Source organism: Nerophis lumbriciformis, linkage group LG01 (assembly GCF_033978685.3).
Source record: "Nerophis lumbriciformis linkage group LG01, RoL_Nlum_v2.1, whole genome shotgun sequence".
Classification (NCBI taxonomy): Eukaryota; Metazoa; Chordata; class Actinopteri; order Syngnathiformes; family Syngnathidae; genus Nerophis; species Nerophis lumbriciformis.
In genome coordinates, this window is record NC_084548.2 from 58726600 (window position 1) to 58747093 (window position 20494).

The window sequence follows — 20494 nt, forward strand, 5'->3', positions numbered from 1 at the left end:
TGTTAATCAATTCATGATATAAATACTGTATATACTATCAGCATAATATAGTCATCACACAAGTTAATCATCAGAGTATACACATTGAATTATTTACATTATTTACAATGCAGCTGAGATAGGCTCCAGCACCCTCCGCGACCCCAAAAGGGACAAGCGGTAAAAAAAATATGGATGGATGGAATTAAGAAAATTGAGCCAACTAGTAGAAAAAACATGAATCAAAAAAATGTTTTAATTCCTTGAGCACATTTCGTCTTGGCGCGTACTTAACTGCTATTAAATTAAGTTATCCCCAGTGGCTGATAAGGGCAAACGTGTAGTATTGGTAAGTCATATTTTTGGCGTTTTTGACATTTGTCTTATTTTTTTTAAAATACAAGTACGTGATTGCAACCGTGTTTGTGTTATTTGTTTTAGTGTACAGCTCCACTAATGGACATTGGAATGTTACTTTCAAAGCCAAAATTAAAGTATTGCTTGAAACATCATTTTATATGGGACTTTATTGTATTATATGTATAGTACATGTTCCAAAAAGAAAAAAGTAGGGATGTCCGATAATGGCTTTTTGCCGATATGCGATATTCCGATATTGTCCAACTCTTTAATTACCGATACCGATATCAACCGATACCGATATATACAGTCATGGAATTAACACATTAGTATGCCTAATTTGGACAACCAGGTATGGTGAAGATAAGGTACTTAAAAAAAAAAAAAGAAAAAGATAAATAAATTAAAAACATTATCTTGAATATAAAAGAAAGTAAAACAATACAAAAACAGTTACATAGAAACTAGTAATTAATAAAAATTAGTAAAATTAACTGCTAAAGGTTAGTACTATTAGTGGACCAGCAGCACGCACAATCATGTGTGCTTACGGACTGTATCCCTTGCAGACTGTATTGATATATATTGATATATAATGTGGGAACCAGAATATTAATAACAGAAAGAAACAACCCTTTTGATAAAACTAAAAGGTTTTTTGGGTTGGTGCACTAATTGTAAGTGTATCTTGTGTTTTTTATGTTGATTTAATAAAAAATAAATAAATAAATAAAATAGAAAAAATATACCGATACCGATAATAAAAAAACAATACCGATAATTTCTGATATTACATTTTAGCGCATTTATCGGCCGATAATATCGGCAGGCCGATATTATCAGACATCTCTAGAAAAAAGCATAAAACACCACCAGAATTAGAAATATTACAAGTCAAAGTGATGAAGCTTAGTGTTACGCTCATGACTTGGTGTAACTAAACATTACTCTATAAGATGAAGGCAATTGCATTTTATTGATATTTGAAATGTATTCAATATTTATAAATGAATATTTAAATATACTAAATGTAAAAAAGTGAATAAATATTCAAAATAACATCATTAAATGAAATCTAGTTTGGTTACGCCATCATGAGCGCAAGACAAGGTTGTAAAAGTTTCAAATACATTTCTAAATAAGATGTCAAAAGCAAACTGAAATCAAATACACACAGCTTAAAGATTGATCAATACCTATTTAAATTTAGTAATACATAAATATGATGATTTATCAAAATATAAAAGAAATATACCTGAACAGAACGCTCATGATGGTTACACCAAAAAGTAACGCTATGAATCGCCTTTTTCCAAGTTTTTGGGGCATTTTTATGCTATTTCCAAGCATCTCATTTTTATTATCGTTGATTTTAAATGTTCAAACTAATGCATATTATACACGAATGCCCTAGTAAACAAAAACAAAAGAGTCATATTTATTTTGATTGTTACATTTTAAAGTACATTTGTGCAGGTGGGTGGGAATGTACCCACTACCAGAGCTGTACACTTTAACGTAGTTGTACGTTGGCCCACATCGGCCACCGTAGATGTCGTAATAGCAGTACAAGCACCCACACATATATAAGCAATTCGCCGCCATCTTGGATGTTGGGATAGCACTTCTTCCTTTGCCGACAGACGACACCTGCCTCACTGCCTGCGTCTTCTAAGTTGTGGGCTGGCGAAAATTTCGTCTGACATTGTGGAATATTTATCCACAATCGCCATACCTTTCAATTTACAGCAGAACGGTAAGTTGACTGTGGTATTGTCGCTGTTGGAAGTTGTTGCGTCACGCGGAGGTTAGCACAGCGTGTTAGCTTAAGCAAACGCCAACAACGACTACACGCTCGAATGGAATTAATGACCTCAGAAGCAATTACACAGCGCGTTATTTGGATGACTTACCAAAGTTGGGAATACATTTAGTAGGTCAAATTTGGCGTTACTTAAATGGTTTATAACGTGCTTTGATCTGGGCCTTGTTAGCAAGCGAAGGGCGCTGCGTTGTGTGCGACGCGACAAGCATAAGCATTTGGCTTTAATTTCCACGTAAACATTCGTCGAATGAACAAAGTAATGGTTATAATGGTCGTGCATTAGATAACAGTTTTAAGGCATTTTGGGTGCTTTTACGGCCACTTCCGGTCTAAGTTGACGTGTCACGTGATGGCGGCACCTCTTAAAACACAAAAGTAGTTATATCGCTGCGCTGGAGTAGTTCTGTGTTTCCATGGCTACATTTCTGTTGTATCGTGTACACAATGGTAACGCATCATCAAAGTTCATTTATATAGCCCGTAATCACAAATGCTTTAAAGCAGGGATGTCCGATAATGTTTTTTTTGCCGATATTGTCCAACTCTTTAATTACCGATACCAATATCAATATATATATATATATATATATATATATATATACAGTCGTGGAATTAACACATTATTATGCCTAATTTGGACAACCAGGTATGGTGAAGATAAGGTTATAAATAAATAAATGGGTTATACTTGTATAGCGCTTTTCTACCTTCAAGGTACTCAAAGCGCTTTGACAGTATTTCCACATTCACCCATTCACACACACATTCACACACTGATGGCGGGAGCTGCCATGCAAGGCGCTAACCAGCAGCCATCAGGAGCAAGGGGTGAAGTGTCTTGCCCAAGGACACAACGGACGTGACTAGGATGGTAGAAGGTGGGGATTGAACCCCAGTATCCAGCAACCCTCCGATTGCTGGCACGGTCACTACCAACTTCGCTACGCCGTCTTTAAAAAAAAAATAATTAAAATAGATAATAATAGTTACATAGAAACTAGTAATTAATGAAAATTAGTAAAATTAACTGTTAAAGGTTAGTACTATTAGTGGACCAGCAGCACGCCCAACTATGTGTGCTTACGGACTGTATCCCTTGCAATGTATTGATATATAATGTAGGAACCAGAATATTAATAACAAAGAAACAACCCTTTTGTGTGAATGAGTGGGAGGTTTTTTAGGTTGGTGCACTAATTGTAAGTGTATCTTGTGTTTTTTATGTTGATTTAATAAAAAAAAAGAATAAAAAAACCCGATACCGATCATTAAAAAAAACGATACCGATAATTTCCGATATTACATTTTAACGCATTTGTCGGCCGATAATATCAGCAGGCCAATATTATCGGACATCTCTACTTTAAAGGGCTTCACAATTGTCTTGCGCTGCAATGCTGCGAGCCTTCCGCTCTTTCAAAGTCGCCACTGTCCTCTTACATTGTGTAGATTAGAGATGTCCGATAATGGCTTTTTTCCCGATATTCTCCAACTCTTAAATACCGATTACGATATTAACCGATATATAGTCGTGGAATTAACACATTATTATGCCTAATTTTGTTGTGATGCCCTCTAGATGCATTAAACAATGTAACTTTACCATGGATTGATTAACGTGAACCCCGACTTAAACAAGTTGAAACATTTATTCCGGTGTTCCTATTTAGTGGTCAATTGTACGGAATATGTACTGTACTGTCCAATCTACTAATACAAGTTTCAATCAATCAAAAACAAGGCTTTCCAAAATAAGAGAACAACTTCAACTCCAGTTAGGGAAAAAAGTGCCAATATGGCACTGCCATATTTATTATTAAAGTCACAAAATGCATTATTTTTTTTAACATGCCTCAAAACAGTCCCTGAGATAATCCTAATACCCACTACAGCTATGGGAAATACTATACTTTGACTTTCACAAAGTGCATTATTTTTTTTTTTTTTTTAAATGCCTCAAAACAACAGCTACAAAAACAATGAAGGCACACAGCTTCAGTCCAGAGTATACTAGAGCATACTTGCCAACCTTGAGACCTCCGAATTCGGGAGATGAGGGTTGGGGGGGCGGGGTTTGGTGGTAGCAGGGGGTGTATATTGTAGCGTCCCGGAAGAGTTAGTGCTGCAAGGGGTTCTGGGTATTTGTTCTGTTGTGTTTATGTTGTGTTACGGTGCAGATGTTCTCCTGAAATGTGTTTGTCATTCTTGTTTGGTGTGGGTTCACAGTGTGGTGCATATTTGTAACAGTGTTAAAGTTGTTTATACGGCCACCCTTAGTGTGACCTGTATGGCTGTTGATCAAGTATGCATTGCATATCGGGAGAATGGTTGCCTCGCAAGATTTTCGGGAGGGGCACTGAAATTCAAGAGTCTCCCGGGAAAATTGGGAGGTTGAAACCGATACCGATAATTTCCGATATTACATTTTAAAGCGTTTATCGGCCGATAATATCGGACATCTCTAGTGTAGATCGATGTCCGCAAGTATATCTTGGCTATAAAACACGTCCTCGGCACAGACATGCTGCCTCTGCTTCAAACATCCCAGTGCGTATTGCTAAAACATCAGGTGATTTTCCTTTTTTCGACGGCCAAATTTTCGGTGCATCAATAGTCAATAGTGCGCAAATAATAAGCTATATATCTCCATTCACACTTTAACTACCTGCTGGTCTTTAATGTGTATGTTCGTGTGTTATGGTGATAATTTTTCCCATGGTCTGTGAACACACCGTGTTGGCAGAGAGTGAGGAAGTTTTGTTCTGTATCTGTTGGTGAGAGACGGAAGTGTGTGCACGGGAGGGAATACTTGTTGAAATTGGGCCGGTTGTTAGTATAAGATTGGACATAAGACCGTGACAAAGCTACACACCTGCTGTTAAATTATCCTGCCTAAAACTCTTATTAAGCTACTTGTATCTAAGCTTCTTAAACATTACTTAGCACTTATTTCTACCTGTCCCAGTTTCCAGCTCTCTTAGCGGTTGGCTTAGCTATTAGCATGCCTGCTCCTGTTTGTTCTTGTTAGACTTAGACCAACTTTAATGATCCACAGGGGACATTGTTCCACACAGTAGCTCAGTTACAATGATGGAAAGTGTAAGGTGGAAAGGACAATGCAGGTATAAATAGACTAAATATAGCGATATAACATATATACGTAATATTTACATAATATATGTACAGTATATTATATATACTGATATTTTATGTCTATATCATATATACAATATATAACAATTACCATGTACAATATTACAGTATATGTGACAGCTTGTGCAACACGTTTAGCCTCGTCCAAATACTTGATAAGGATACTTAAAATATAAAAAAACCCCAGTTTATTTACAGTAATGGATGTGAATATTATTAGTGAAGGGGGGCGGCTCCACACTGTGTGAAGAGACACTGCTAGCTTGTCAGCCTAGTGACAAAAAATATATACAATATTAGCCAGAGGGGTTTCGTGTATGTGCTCAGCATTAAAAGGCATTATTCACTTACTTTTACAACAAAATCGTCCGATACTGATGCGGCATATCCCTAATTTACACACATTATCTATTTTTTTCCACTTTTGATTTAAGTATGATGTATAAAAAAAAAGAAAAACATTGCTTAGTTTTTGTTTTAATTAAATTAATTGTGAAAAATTATGTAGATATTATTTTTTTCAGTGATGGTTTGAAATGGGAAAACAAATTATACACGGATTAAATATCATGGCTGTCTTTAGGTTGGTCAGGTGTCTCTAATTTAAAGCAGGGATGGAAAAACTGCAACCATATACGACCTATTACGCTTTTTAATCCGGTCCGCCAGATGTTTCTCGATTATTTTTTAAAGCTGTAGCTGGCTATAGGGTTTGTACCGCTACCAGTAGAAGTAAATCAAAATACATACTTTACTGCTTTTTACAATGAGAGAACATTACTATTCAGCAGAAATAAGTTAAAGTTACTGTTGGTTTGGCCCTCCAACAAAGTTGAGATGTTTTGAGTTTAGCCTCCGGTTGAAATGAATCGCACAGTTTTGATGTAAAGTGTTTTTTTGACAAACTGAGAAGTTGCTTAGCGTGAACACTAAATGTCCACAATGTTAATTTTTACAGGAGTAAGTCTCAAATCTTCAGGAACATCACTTCGTATTGTCCACCAAAGCAACACAATGATCACAAGGAGAAGAGGCCATTGTCACCCTGAGCTGAAGTCCCGAGAGGTTGAAGTTTGCAGCTCTGTGAAAGCTATTGAAGACCTCCCAAATCTACCTGAGGAGTTCCCATCTGATGACTTTGACAGTGCTGGAATCGAGCTAGACGACTTGTTTGGAATTGAATCCCTAAAATGGACTCTTGAGCGAGACACAACCTCCCCTATCTTTGACGTGGAGCTCGGTGAGTACAGCACCCAGAACCGAGATAGTGGAGCTGAAGACTCGACCGCCTGCTCTCCAGAGAACAGGTCGTCCGCCTTGAAGATCAGGAACAAGCAAATGCAATCTTTTGCCGTGGGCAACAAAAACGCCATTGCCGCCAGGTTGAATCGTCTCAAAAAGAAAGAGTACATAAACACCCTGGAAAAGAAAGTGGGTATGATGTCCACAGAAAACAACATGCTCAAAGTGGAAAACTCTCAGTTGACCAAGAGAGTGGAGGAACTGGAAGATGAGACCAGGTACCTGCGAGCTGTGCTGGCCAATGAGAGCATGTTAGCTCAGCTGTTGTCACGGCTGAGCGGTGTGAATGGCATGAAATTATCCTCCTCACTTTTCCAGGGCGCCGACTCAAACGAGCACAACTACGCGCTCCCAAGGAAACGTGTGAAAGTGGAGGAGAAAGAGACCTCGGGCGGCGTGTGCCTCCACGTTGACAAGAACCATGTCTCAGTGGAGTTCTGCACTAAGTGTGCAGAGAGTGCAAGCACGTCGCTTAAAATGTAGGGTCAAGTACTTGTTTTCAACTTTTGAGACAGAACTTGATATGTGGCTCAATCTACTGGCCATCTATGTTGGAGGAAGACTGTTGAATTAATTCTATACATAAGAACTGCTGATTGTGCATGTACTTAATGACATGTTGGCTTTACTGATCGTTACTGCTAAACCTTGTTGACAGTTTCTTCTAGGTAATGGTTGATCTACCATGAGGGACGAATGGCTCTGAACACCTAAACCTGCTTGAACTCCATGGTAAGGATCAGACCAGAAAGAGTTTAGACCTCCAGCGCTGACAATACTATAATTTGACTTTTGAAAATAATTTTGGTATTACAAAAGGTTATTTTGATTAGCTTTTTTGTACGAGTTTGGTTTTAACTAAAGTGTAAAAGCTATGAAAGTTAAATCCTTTTAAAAGCAATTGCACAGAAGATGTAGAAATGGCGGTGAAGGTCCACAAAGAGTCCTTTTTAACTGCTTTTCCAAACACACGAGTCCTAATTGAACGTGTTTACTTTTGTTCATAAATCTCTTTGTGAACCAGCACCATTATACAAAAGAATACTTTGATTCAGCGCCACTTGTTTTTCTTTATTGCTGAAGTGGATTCTGCTGGTGGAGGTTGAAGAGACTCGACAAGCTGCTGCCAACGTGGCCTGCTATTTTGATTTTTTTTTTTAAAGGTAGTATCGGTAACAATGGTATATGTCACTTTATTTACCTTTTTTGTTAAAAGTGTTGTCTGCGTTTTGTTCTGCACTTCAGACAACAGTTTTTGGGAGTTCAGTGCAGCTGCCCCATTGTTTGTTTCCCTCCTTGTTGGAGTTCATTGAAATTCTACATTAAAGTTAGGTGATTACTTATCACCATCAGTTGTAATGACATGTAAATGTGTACATAACTTTGAATATGTGTCAGATAATTGACCTCTGACTATTGTTGAACAAATAAATCCCATTTTAATTGTTTCACTTGTACATATTTATATGTATTTGCTCTGAACCTGTTGATATTAATGCATCTCTTTTTTTCTTTCTAAACAGCAAGCTCTCTGCTGATAAAGATCTTACTTTTCCTCAACATTTGGGTCAAGTCTGGTAAAGGTTGGAAGTACAATGCACACATTAGAACAAAGTCCCGCAGGGGTTATTTAATCAAATAATGGCCGAACGAAAGTATTTGCTTCAACTGTGCACCTTTTCTAACTTTAAAAGGGGAACTGCACTTTTTTTTGTAATTTGCGTATCATTCACAACCCATATGTAAGACAAAAACATTTGTTTTTCTTTTTATTATGCATTCTAATGTGTAAAACGCTAGCAAAAGTCAGCTAATAATGGGCCCAATCCAAAGGCCTCCATTAACATTTTGTATACATGCTGTAAGCATAGTGTATACATAATGTAACCGGCACAATAATATGTAATATTTACGTATTTGACGCATCACAACGTTGGCAAGCTACTACAACACTAGTACTAACCATGTCAGACTTAATGAGAGTAAAAGACTACACAAGGACATATGATGATGCTTATTTATATATTATATGTTTTAGCCTGAATGTAAAGAAAATTAGCTAAAAGGTTTAGAAGCTGTCTGTTAAACAGATCCAGCTCTGGTGAAATACTTAATGATCATGCAGCAGTAAGTTCTTAACAAGATATACAAACTATGAACATAATAAAACAATCACTTACTGTACAATGTCTGCTCTCACTGGGATGCTGACTGATGGGATGTTTATATCTTCCCGTTTGGATAAAGAATTAACCGTAATCCTCACGCAGGTTAAAAAAAGTGCCGCAAATTAGCGTAGTTTTGTGTCTTTCTTGCTATCTCCGGGTCTAAGTTGGATGTCAAAGTTGACCAACTTCTCGATTTATTTCCACAACCTTCCACTATCCAGGTGAGAGGCATGATTTATAATCTAGAATTAACATTCACCAACTCAGGCAATGCAGCAGCTCAGTATGTCAATATAGATGCATAAGCTAGTTAGCTCTTTGTGATCACGGCGCTACTAAGAATAGTTTGTCTTCGTTAGCGCTTATTAACAATCATGGCATGAGATGTAAGTGTAGTATTGTTGCCTGTTTTTGGATTTTTTAGTGGGCTTTATGGGCGGAATAGTCATACTTGCCAACCCTCCCGGATTTTCCGGGAGACTCCCGAAATTCAGCGCCTCTCCCGAAAACCTCCCGGGACAAATTTTCTCCCGAAAATCTCCCGAAATTCAGGCGGAGCTGGAGGCCACGCCCCCTCCAGCTCCATGCGGACCTGAGTCCGCTTTCCCACAATATAAAGAACGTCTACAGTAAAGCAGTCCGTCTGCCGTAAACAGCAATGTTGTGACACTCTTAAACAGGACAATACTGCCATCTAGTGCATTTGATGAAAGCACTTTTGTGCGTGCCACACAGCAATGCATAATCAGAGAGGGTGTTCAGCATGGTTAGAAAGATAGTGACAGAGAATAGAACAAGGATGGACAATTCAACCCTTAACTCAACAATGAGTAGATGAGTGTTATGTGTGTGTATATGTGTAAATAAATGAACACTGAAATTCAAGTATTTCTTTTATTTTTATATATATATATATATATATATATATATATATATATAGCTAGAATTCACTGAAAGTCAATTATTTCATATATATATATATATATATATATATATGAAATAACTTGACTTGGTGAATTCTAGCTGTAAATATACTCCTCCCCTCTTAACCACGCCCCCTGCACCCACCCCCCACCTCCCGAAATTGGAGGTCTCAAGGTTGGCAAGTATGGGAATAGTGTACACCCAGTAGCTGCATCGTTAGTCACCTCGTACTTGTCCTTTTTTTTAAGAATTAAAAAGCATAAAAAAGATAAGTGTTTCTGGTTTTACAGAGAGATTGTGAATTATAGGCAAATTTCCGAAAAGTGCAGTTCCCTTTTAAATTCAGACATCATGCTTTAGTCTATGACAGTGGTTCTTAACCTGGGTTCGATCGAACCCTAGGGGTTCGGTGAGTCGACCTCGGGGGTTCGACGGAGCCTCCGCCACGAAGGTCAAGACACACCCGACTCATCGTGTAAATACAAACTTCTCCCTATCTGCCTATTATGGATACGGCAACAGCAGATGTCACACTGATTTGCAGGTACACAACTTATTCGTTGTGAGGTCATGCACTGTGTTGGTTTTGTTCTATGAACAAGGTGATGTTCATGCACGGTTAATTTTGTGCACCAGTAAAAAAAACATAACTTTGTCTTAAATTTGAAAAAATTAAAATAGTATTTTTCACTAAAGAATGCGCATATGAAACTGGTGGGGTTCGATACCTCCAACAAGGTTAAGAACCACTGGTCCATGACAAAACTATCAAAGATTATGGCTGCATCTAAGTCCAAAGAGCTAAATTAAGAGCTTCCTCTTGTAGACAAAAAAAATCTTTCTGTCTTGAATAAAATACTTCCGTAAACAAAAAAGAAGCATTGTACATTGCATGCAAATAAATACTGATCTCCAACATTGAGAATAGTAAAGTGCAAACTTAAAACTTCTGCCTTGAATAAAATACTGTAAACGAAAATGTAGCATTACACACTGCATGCACATGAACTACAATTAATCAAGGATACTAATCAACAAATAGTAATACAAAATAATCAGATCAATAAAATGCAAACTTAAAATTTCTGTCTTGAATAAAAAAACGTTTGTAAATACAAACGTAGTATTGTACATTGTATGCAAATAAATCAAGTAAAACGTTGAGCGGACTCATTTTAGTAAGTGGATAAACGCAGGCGACTGCTTCAGTGATTGCTCTGTGCATTGTGCTCCTTTCTTATCATACGTGGTATTTTGTGTAAATGATTCCACTACAATAAGCTGCTTTTAGCGAGAGTTTGTTCTTGTTCGCCTCGTAAACAGTTTTTTTCCCCCCTCGCATGCGACTGAATGCTGTTTTGGATGCTGATTTTTTTTTTTTTTAAACACACTTTAAAGCGTGCAGCGATTTGCTCCACCTTTGTTGCCACTAATCTAAACCACTGGCAACACATTTCTTAGAAACAAACGTCTCGCTCTTGTTATCATTAGCATTAGCCATTTATTGCTAAATGTGTGCCTCCGCTAAAGAAATAATTGGGGTGGAAGTTCATGGGGGTAAAAAGTATAAGATTTTTTTATATTGTCTGCAACAAAAAATTCTTAATTTAGTGCTAAAATTGATTGTAATCCGGGCCATAGGTTGGCAACCCAAAATGTTGAAAGAGCCATATTGGACCAAAAATATAAAGTTGACTAGAGCCGCAAAAAAATATACACCTTATGTAAGTGTTATAATGAAGGCAACACATAATTTGCCTACTATCAAACGCAAATCTTCGTTGACAGAAATGTTCAAATGTAATACTCTACACATTTTTAAAACATTAGTAAACGGAGGCTTCTCAGAGGGTGCGATAACTCCTGGAAATGACTGTTTTAGAATGGCCAAAGGTATAGATGTGTCCAAGTTAAAGGAAACGACAGGCTGTCTTCTTCTAATGGATTTATTACAATCTTAGCAAGCTGGGTAATGTTTGCTGTGGTCTGGAACAACATTGCACACAAACAACTATCAGAAATGCAGCCAATATTACATTCAGATAATGTGTCATATGAGACTTGCAAATATGAATTAAATACACAAAGGACATAAGTTAAAGGTGTAAAATTAAATAATCTCAAACAAGGCATAATGATGCAATATGTACAGGGTACATACAGTTAGCCTAAATAGCATGCTAACATTGATTAGCTTGCAGTCAAGCAGTAACCAAATGCGCCTGATTAGCTCTCCAACAAGTCAATAACATCAACAAAGCTCACCTTTGTGCATTCACGCACAGTATAAAACATTTGGTGGACAAAGTGAGACAAAGGAGTGCCATAAAACAGTCTTTCTGTGGCAGCGTCTTGAGAAAGTTGTACATGTAAAACTGTTGCGTCACAGTCCCCAAGACAGTGCTGACTTCAAGGACCGCCGAAATTAGGACAAAACGGCGCTCGCCAAATACTCTAAGTGAAGGATAAACACAAACATATTAAACATTGAGCTTTCTAACAATTAGGAAGGTTTCTTTCTGGTTTGTCCTTCTACAGAAAACAATACCGTAATAATAAAACCATATTAATATATTTTTTTTTTGTGCTGAAAACCACATGCGGCTCTAGAGCCGTGAGTTCCAGCCCCCCGTCCCAGGCTTATGCCCTGTCATGTTTTTGATATGTCTTTAATTCAATGAATATCATCCACTTCTGTTTCTCTTCCCTGTCCTTCACACTCACTTTCTTTACAACCATGCTTGGGAAAACAAAGTTATGTCCCTCTCGAGCTATAAGCTAATGCTAGCAAGTAAAAGCGGATGTTTTGGTCGGATCTTACAGTGCTCACTGTGACTTTCACTACGCCAACTAGTGGTGCGGAGGTATGCAACCTTGCGCAAAAAAATGAGCTTAGAGGCAGCTCATATTCCAAAAAACTGGAATACTTGTAAATCGAAATACTACTTTAGAGAATAAATATAATGTTATCGATAGTATTACAGTTCAAAAGCTTTGAAAATGTGTCCAGGCATGACAGAAAATAATTGTGAAGTTTTAGGCTCAACCAGATATAAACACAAGTACCGGTAGGTAGGGCTGCACCCTCTAAACAGAGAACGTGTGATCCGGGAGGAGCCCCGCTTTGCATGAAGAAGCGCATCTAAAAGGTCCATTTTTGACAGGGCACCTCTGAAATGTTACCGCAAAAGTATTCCTAGCCTTTTCCTACTCCACCACTGATCAGAATATAATGGCAGGTTTGCCCATTGTGTTGTTTTGCAAAGCAGCAGTTATTGAGTTCACATCCCAGTTGTAGGGTTAATACATTTGTTTTAATGATGTTAAAACATGTAATTTTCAGTAAAAAAAACAAAAAAAGATTGAACAATTTTCCATGTCTTCATTTGAAGTACAAAACGTGCATCGAAATAAATTAAAGTTTGATTTTAAAAAGTATAAAAATAGTTTCACATAGTGTGAAAAAAAATTATAATGGGAAGTGGGGCATCCAAACAAAATGTTCCTTCCGCCCGAGCTTAACGGGACACCACTTTTTTTTTGACGTTTTGCCTATCGTTCACAATCATTATTAATGACAGGGTGGATGTATTTTTTAGGCATTTTAACTCAAACGAAAATACAATTCTGCTTATGGCATGAAACTTAAAAGATAACCATACAAAAAGCACCAACAATACTTCATTTACATTTGGTGATTTGAATATTAACAAGTATTAGTGATATTGTTATTATACACGCTAACACAAACTATTTATAGCGGCGTCGTGATCACTTCCTGTGTGCCTATGGTATAGCTCGGTTGGTAGAGTGGCCGTGCCAGCAACTTGAGGGTTGCAGGTTCGATCCCCGCTTCCGCCATCCTAGTCACTACCGTTGTGTCCTTGGGCAAGACACTTTACCCACCTGCTCCCAGTGCCACCCACACTGGTTTAAATGTAACTTAGATATTGGGTTTCACTATGTAAAAGTGAGTCACTAGAGAAAAGCGCTATATAAATATAATTCACTTCACATCATCGACTGATCAGCTACTTCCTCTTTTCTTTGCTTGTGTAAGTTTATTGTAGATCATAAATCATACATCTCACCTGGATAGTAGAAGGCTGAGGACGTATTCCGACAAGTTGGTACACTTTGACAGCCAATTTAGACCTGGCAATGGCGAGAACGACAAAAAAACGCTTGGTTCCACCAAACTTTTCTTAGTGAGGATTGTGAGTTATTTTTCATCTCAGTGAGAGTATATGAACATCCTAGCAGTCTGCATCCTAATGACAGCAGACCTTGTACTGTAAATAATGCTTTATTATGTTTGTTGGCTCTCATAAAGTCTGCAGTAATAATCAGTGATGTAGTAAGAAAAGAAAAAAAGCGAACGAGATGCGTTTTTTAAATGAATGCACCGTGTATGCTTAAAATGGTCAAAATACATAAATATAAATTTTACTACATTACATATATACTTACATCATGTATATAAAACTGTAATGGAGGTGTTAGGATGTTTTTAAGGGCTTTATAGGCAGAATAGAGCAGCTCCATTGTAAGCTGATTTTTGGTTGCTTTTATTTAATCTTTAGAAAGCAAAAAAAAACTTGTTTTCTTGTCGACCATAAGAATTGTGAATGATAGGCCAAATTCCCCAAAACAGCACTTTTTGGGGATTTTTGCCAATCATTCAAAATCCTTATGACATGACCACGGATGTGTATTTTTTAAATGCATTCTAAAAAATAAATGCAATCAAAAGTCCGCTTACAATGGAGCCTATTCTGCCTATAAAACCCTTAAAAACATCCAAACACCTCCATTAAAGTTGTATATTCATGATGTAAGTATATATGTAATGTAGTAACATTTATAATAACATTTATCATTTACGTATTTTGATCATTTTAAGCATACACGGCGCATTAATATAAAAAATGCATCTAGTTCGCTTTTTTTTCTCACTACATCAATGATTATTTACTCACTGCAGACTTTATGAGAGCCAACGTATGTTAATAATAAAACATCACTTACTGTACAATGTCTGCTGTCATTAGGATGCCGACTGCTACGAAGTTCATATATTCCCATTTAGATGAATAATGACTCATAATCTTCATGAAGAAAAGGGTTGAGGGAGGGGGGTGTCGTCCTCACCAGTTCCAGGTCCTACATGGCGGTCAAAGTGTCCCAATTTGTCAGATTATATTCTCAGCCATCTACTGTCCAGGTGAGATGTATGATTTATGATCTTGAATAAACTTACACGAGCAAGGAAACGAGAAAGCAGCTGATAAGTCGATGATGTAAACATAGGCACACAGGAAGTGATCACGTCGCCGCTATAACTAGGTGGTCTGCGTTAGCGTTTATAATAACAATATCACTAATACTTGTTAATATTCAAGTCACCAGATGTAGGAGTATTATCGGATTTTATGGGCGGGATAGTGGACCTCCCATTGGCTCAACTGTAAGCAGACTTTTATTTACCGTACATTTTTATTATTTAGAATGCATACAAAAAGAAAAACGTGTTTATTGTCTTACATAATGATTGTCAATGATAGGCAACATTCCCCACAATGAGACACAATTTATCTTTTTTTGGTGAAAATTATTTCTCAATCCATTTTAGATTTAGCTGTTATTCACCCACCTGCTCCCAGTGCCACCCACACTGGTTTAAATGGAACTTGGATAATGGGTTTCACTATGTAAAGAGCTTTGAGTCACTAGAGAAAAGTGCTATATAAATATAATTCACAACCTGCTGTAGTCGCACAGTACACATTGTAATCAATCAATGGAACAATAAATTAGGGATGTCTGATAATGGCTTTTTGCCGATATTCCGATATTGTCCAACTCTTTAATTACCGATATCAACCGATACCGATATATACAGTCGTGGAATTAACACATTATTATGCCTAATTTGGACAACCAGGTATGGTCCTTTTTAAAAAATATTATAAAATAAAATAAGATAAATAAATTAAAAACATTTTGTTGAATAAAAAAGAAGGTAAAACAATATAAAACAGTTACATAAAAACTAGTAATTAATGAAAATAAGTAAAATTAACTGTTAAAGGTTAGTACTATTAGTGGACCAGCAGCACGCACAATCATGTGTGCTTACGGACTGTATCCCTTGCAGACTGTATTGATATATATTGATATATAATGTAGGAACCAGAATATTAATAACAGAAGGAAACAACCCTTTTGTGCAAATGAGTGTAAATGAGGGAGGGAGGTTTTTGGGGTTGGTGCACTAATTGTAAGTGTATCTTGTGTTTGTTGATTTAATAAAAAATTTAAAAAAAACGATACTGATAATAAAAAAAACTATACAATAATTTCCGATATTACATTTTAAAGCATTTATCGGTCGATATTATCGGACATCTCTACAATAAATGTCTTCCTTCCCTTATTGTTTAGACCAGGGGTATCCAAGGTGCGCCACATGGGCCAATTTTCACTCCTAGTTGGCTTTTTATTGGCCCTTGACATGTAAAAATTTAATCAATTCTTCACTATTGATAGATCATTTGTAGTGCTGCAAAATATATGTTTTAATATAATTAATTACATTTTTTTTTCATTTAAGGTAAAAAAAAACATTTTAAATAAATAATGCACGGAAAGGAGCAGAAAGAAGTAAAACTTATGTGTCCCCATTCAAACTGCCCAAAGATCGGTGTGCCAGGGTTGTGGCATCGTGTTCAAAAAGACTTGAGGCTGTAATTGCTGCCAAAGGTGCATCAACAAAGGGTCTGAATGCTTGTATGTACATGTGATTTGAGTTTTTTATTTTTAATAAATTTGCAAAAAATGTCTACATTTCTGATTTTTTCCTTTCAACATGGGGTCCTGGGTGTACATTATTTAGGAAAAAAAATTAACTTTTTTTTTATTTCAGCAAAATTGCTGAAATGAAACAAAGTGTGAAACATTTAAAGGGGTCTGATTTACTTCTTTACCTTCTGCATTTGCCCACTATCAACAAGTTGGGGATGTTGAGCTTTTTGACTGGAATTTCAGGATGAATAGGAAACGTATTTGTCAACATTTGCATTTGAAAAGACGGGAAATGTGAGGATGGAAGAGAATGTTTTAAATAATAATTCCAATTAAAGCGGGACTTTTTGGTCCATTCATTATTCAAAATGTTAAGGGAAAAGTTGTGCAAAAAGCCGCGAATCGTTAAAACACTTCAATGTGCATTACAAAGTTAAAATGTCAATTTAAGTTGACCTGTTGGGATTATAATACAGTTTACCTTCATCCTGAAATATTACTCAAGTCTACACTTGATCTTTATTTTCATTAGCATTATCACAAAGCAAACAAAAAATCCCATTTACACTACCCTGATAGGAACTGAATCCAATTCAGAATCTTTTGTCAGTACCTAAAAAGTGTTCACAAACACTCAGCTTTTAATTTGACTGAGTTAGAACTGCAACATGTTTCAACTTCCAGGACAAACGGTAGAACATGGATGGATGGATGTTTTATTTTATAATTCATAATTGTATGTCGGTAACTTTATTTGCCCCAAAATGTATTTGTTTGATGATTGATTGATTGAGACTTTTATTTGTAGATAATACAGTACATATTCCGTAGTTGACCACTAAATGGTAACACCCTAATACGTTGTTCAACTTGTTTAAGTCGGGGTCCACGTTAATCAATTCATTGTAAATTAGATGATGCTTTTTAAGTTACTGAAAATAATATCAGAAAACTTTTCAACATAAATAAAATGACAAAAAGTCACCAACTGTGCCTTTGAAATGTAGTCAGCTACATTCAAATCTTCACGTAAACATAACATTCCCAGCAGCACCGCCAATGTCCGCCGGGGGTGCTCTTTCTGAACATGGCAACTTGAATTACAGCAGTGCTGTACATTTTTAAAGGTAAACCTGCAATAAAAGCTACATTATACAGAGTCTGTGTAGAGTTTGTTACTGTTGAAGACTGTCTGAACAACATCACATCGGGTATTAACGATAACGGTCCCTAAAATGCAATTCCTCGCTTCTGGTACGATAATGTGTCATTTGCGATCTGGCAACTCAAACATAGGTCAGGGGTCGGCAACCCGCGGCTGTAGAGCCGCATGCGGCTCTTTAGCGCCGCCCTAGTGGCTCTGGAGCTTTTTCAAAAATGTATGAAAAATTGTTTTAATATGGTTTCCGTAGAAGGACAAACATGACGCAAACTTCCCTAATTGTTATAAAGCACACTGTTTATATTAAACATGCCTCACCGATTCGAGTATTTGGCGAGCGCCGTTTTGTCCTACTAATTTTGGCGGTCCTTGAACTCACCGTAGTTTGTTTACATATATAACTTTCTCCGACTTTCTAGGACGTGTTTTATGCCACTTCTTTTTCTGTCTCATTTTGTCCACCAAACTTTTAACGTTGTGCATGAATGCGCAAAGGTGAGTTTTGTTGATGTTTTTGACTTGTGTGGAGTGCTAATCAGACGTATTTGGTCACTGCATGACTGCAAGCTAATCGATGCTAACATGCTATTTAGGCTAGCTATATGTACATATTGCATCATTATGCCTCGTTTGTAGGTATATTTCAGGTCATTTAGTTTCCTTTAAGTTAGTGATGGGCCCGGCAACACCGATGCATCGGCACATGCGTCGAGCTCCTAGAGCAAAACCCTGTGTCGGTGCGCGTACCGCTTTTAGAAAGTCACGTGACCGATACGTGAACTGTGTCGCACTGACGTCTCCTCTGTGCCCTGTGACCGGGTCTTTTCTACAGCTGGAGAAATAATAACTAAGAAGAGAAATCGTCTAAAATTTAATACGTTGGAAAAACGTTTTTTTTTTTACTAAAAATTTGTAAAAAAAAAAAAAAAAAAAAAATTCCCAGTCCACAAGCATCCTCATTCACAACACGTTCTCTTAGATTTCCATGTCATGATACATGTTCACATTATTTATTGACTGTATCTAAAAAAAGATAAAAATATATTTTTATTTCAATGAAGATATGAAATAATCCTAAATGAAATACAATGAATTTGTTTATATTATTATATATATTTAATATATATATTGTAATATTTTTCTATTTAGTTTCCATTTATACCCCCATTATTTACTTTTTACTTTTTAAATTCGATCTCAATTTTGTACACTGCTGCTGGAATTTTAATTTTCCTGAGGGAACTCTCCTGACGGAATCAATAAAAGTACTATCTATCTATCTATTGTATATACTTGGTCATAAAATCAGTGTCAGTTGAGTCGGTTCATAGGTTGCCTGTAGGGATTTTTAATGTCCAGCAGATGTCAGTATTTAGTGACACAGTGTCGACACAGTATCTATACAGTTTTGCAATATGTCGAAACGCTTCATGACGCCTCATCAACCCATCCATCCATCCATTTTCTACCGCTTAGTCCCTTCGGGGTCGCGGGGGGCGCTGGAGCCTATCTCAGCTACAATCGGGCGGAAGGCGGGGTACACCCTGGACAAGTCGCCACCTCATCGCAGGGCCAACACAGATAGACAGACAACATTCACACTCACATTCACACACTAGGGCCAATTTAGTGTTGCCTATCAACCTATCCCCAGGTGCATGTCTTTGGAGCATCAACCATCACTACTTTAAGTCATCTTAATTCAATTTATATCTCATGACACACTATCTGTATGTAATATGGCTTTTAATTTTTTGCGGCTCCAGACAGATTTGTTTTTGTATTTTTGGTCCAATATGGCTCTTTCAACATTTTGTAATACAAGGGTTAAGTGATGTTAGCTTAAAGATCATTAATCCTCGCAGCGAAGTGACATGGCCTGCAACTCCATTCGAGGCCTTATTTTCCAACTTCAACCATGGAATGCACATTTTAAACCTCTTAAAAACATTTTATGTTTTCATTCTTATTATCTAGGTGCCTTTCCCCCCTGTTTTTTTGCAGTAACCAACTGGGCACTAACGAGCTATCTTAAAATAGTAACAACGCTCGGCAGAAAATGCATTCAAACATGGATTTGAGTGGACTTCTAAAGTATTCTTTTTTATGTCACTTAATTGCTTAATAACAGGTAAGACCTCAAACCTTAACACATGCTTGCCCAGAAAACTGGCATTAGTATATTATTCTATCTTAATTGAATACATATCTACGTTTTGTTGTGTTTATAATGGTTACACTGTTGATGTTGTACTGCCACCTGCTGGTAAAACGTGCAGGTTGCGCTTTGGCATTACAAGCAATGTTCATACTAAGACATTAGCTATGCTTGTGTTGTTCGGTTTATCAGCACAGGTACAGAAACATGACTATTAAGTAGAGATGTCCGATAATATCGGCCAATAAATGCGTTAAAATGTAATATAGGAAATTATCGGTATTGGTTTTTTTTTTAAATTAACGGTATCGTTTTATTTTTATTTTTATTAAATCAACAAATAAAACACAAGATACACTTACAATTAGTGCACCAACCCAAAACACCTCCCTCATTCACACTCATTCACACAAAAGGGTTGTTTCTGTCTGTTATTAATATTCTGGTTCCTACATTATATATGAATATATATCAATACAGTCTGCAAGGGATACAGTCTGTAAGCACACATGATTGTGTGTGCTGCTGGTCCACTAATAGTACTAACCTTTAACAGTTAATTTTACTAATTTTCATTAATTACTAGTTTCTATGTAACTTTTTATATTGTTTTACTTTCTTTTTTATTCAAGAAAATGTTTTTAATTTATTTATCTTAT

The 20494-nt window shown here is 36.7% G+C and overlaps 1 protein-coding gene across 2 annotated transcripts; it reads left to right on the forward strand.

Annotated features, from left to right (window-relative positions):
* The first annotated feature begins 1919 nt into the window (after window positions 1-1919).
* Window positions 1920-8067, forward strand: crebzf (CREB/ATF bZIP transcription factor). 2 transcript variants are annotated; one of them, XR_009818021.1, is made up of 4 exons: window positions 1920-2095; window positions 6276-7098; window positions 7278-7351; window positions 7703-8067. XR_009818021.1 is itself a non-coding variant. In XM_061988223.2 (3 exons), the coding sequence occupies exons 2-3, from the start codon at window positions 6332-6334 to the stop codon at window positions 7285-7287; spliced, it is 777 nt and encodes a 258-aa protein (XP_061844207.1). In that variant the 5' UTR covers window positions 1920-2095; window positions 6276-6331; the 3' UTR covers window positions 7288-8067. The 2 variants fall into 2 exon arrangements, 1 of the variants encoding a protein (XP_061844207.1); XM_061988223.2 differs by having other exon boundaries at window positions 7278-8067.
* Window positions 8068-20494: the final 12427 nt, after the last annotated feature.

Coding starts and splice junctions, on each gene's coding strand:
- crebzf (XM_061988223.2), top strand. CDS start 6,332: ATGATCACAAGGAGAAGAGGCCATTGTCACCCTGAGCTGAAGTCCCGA.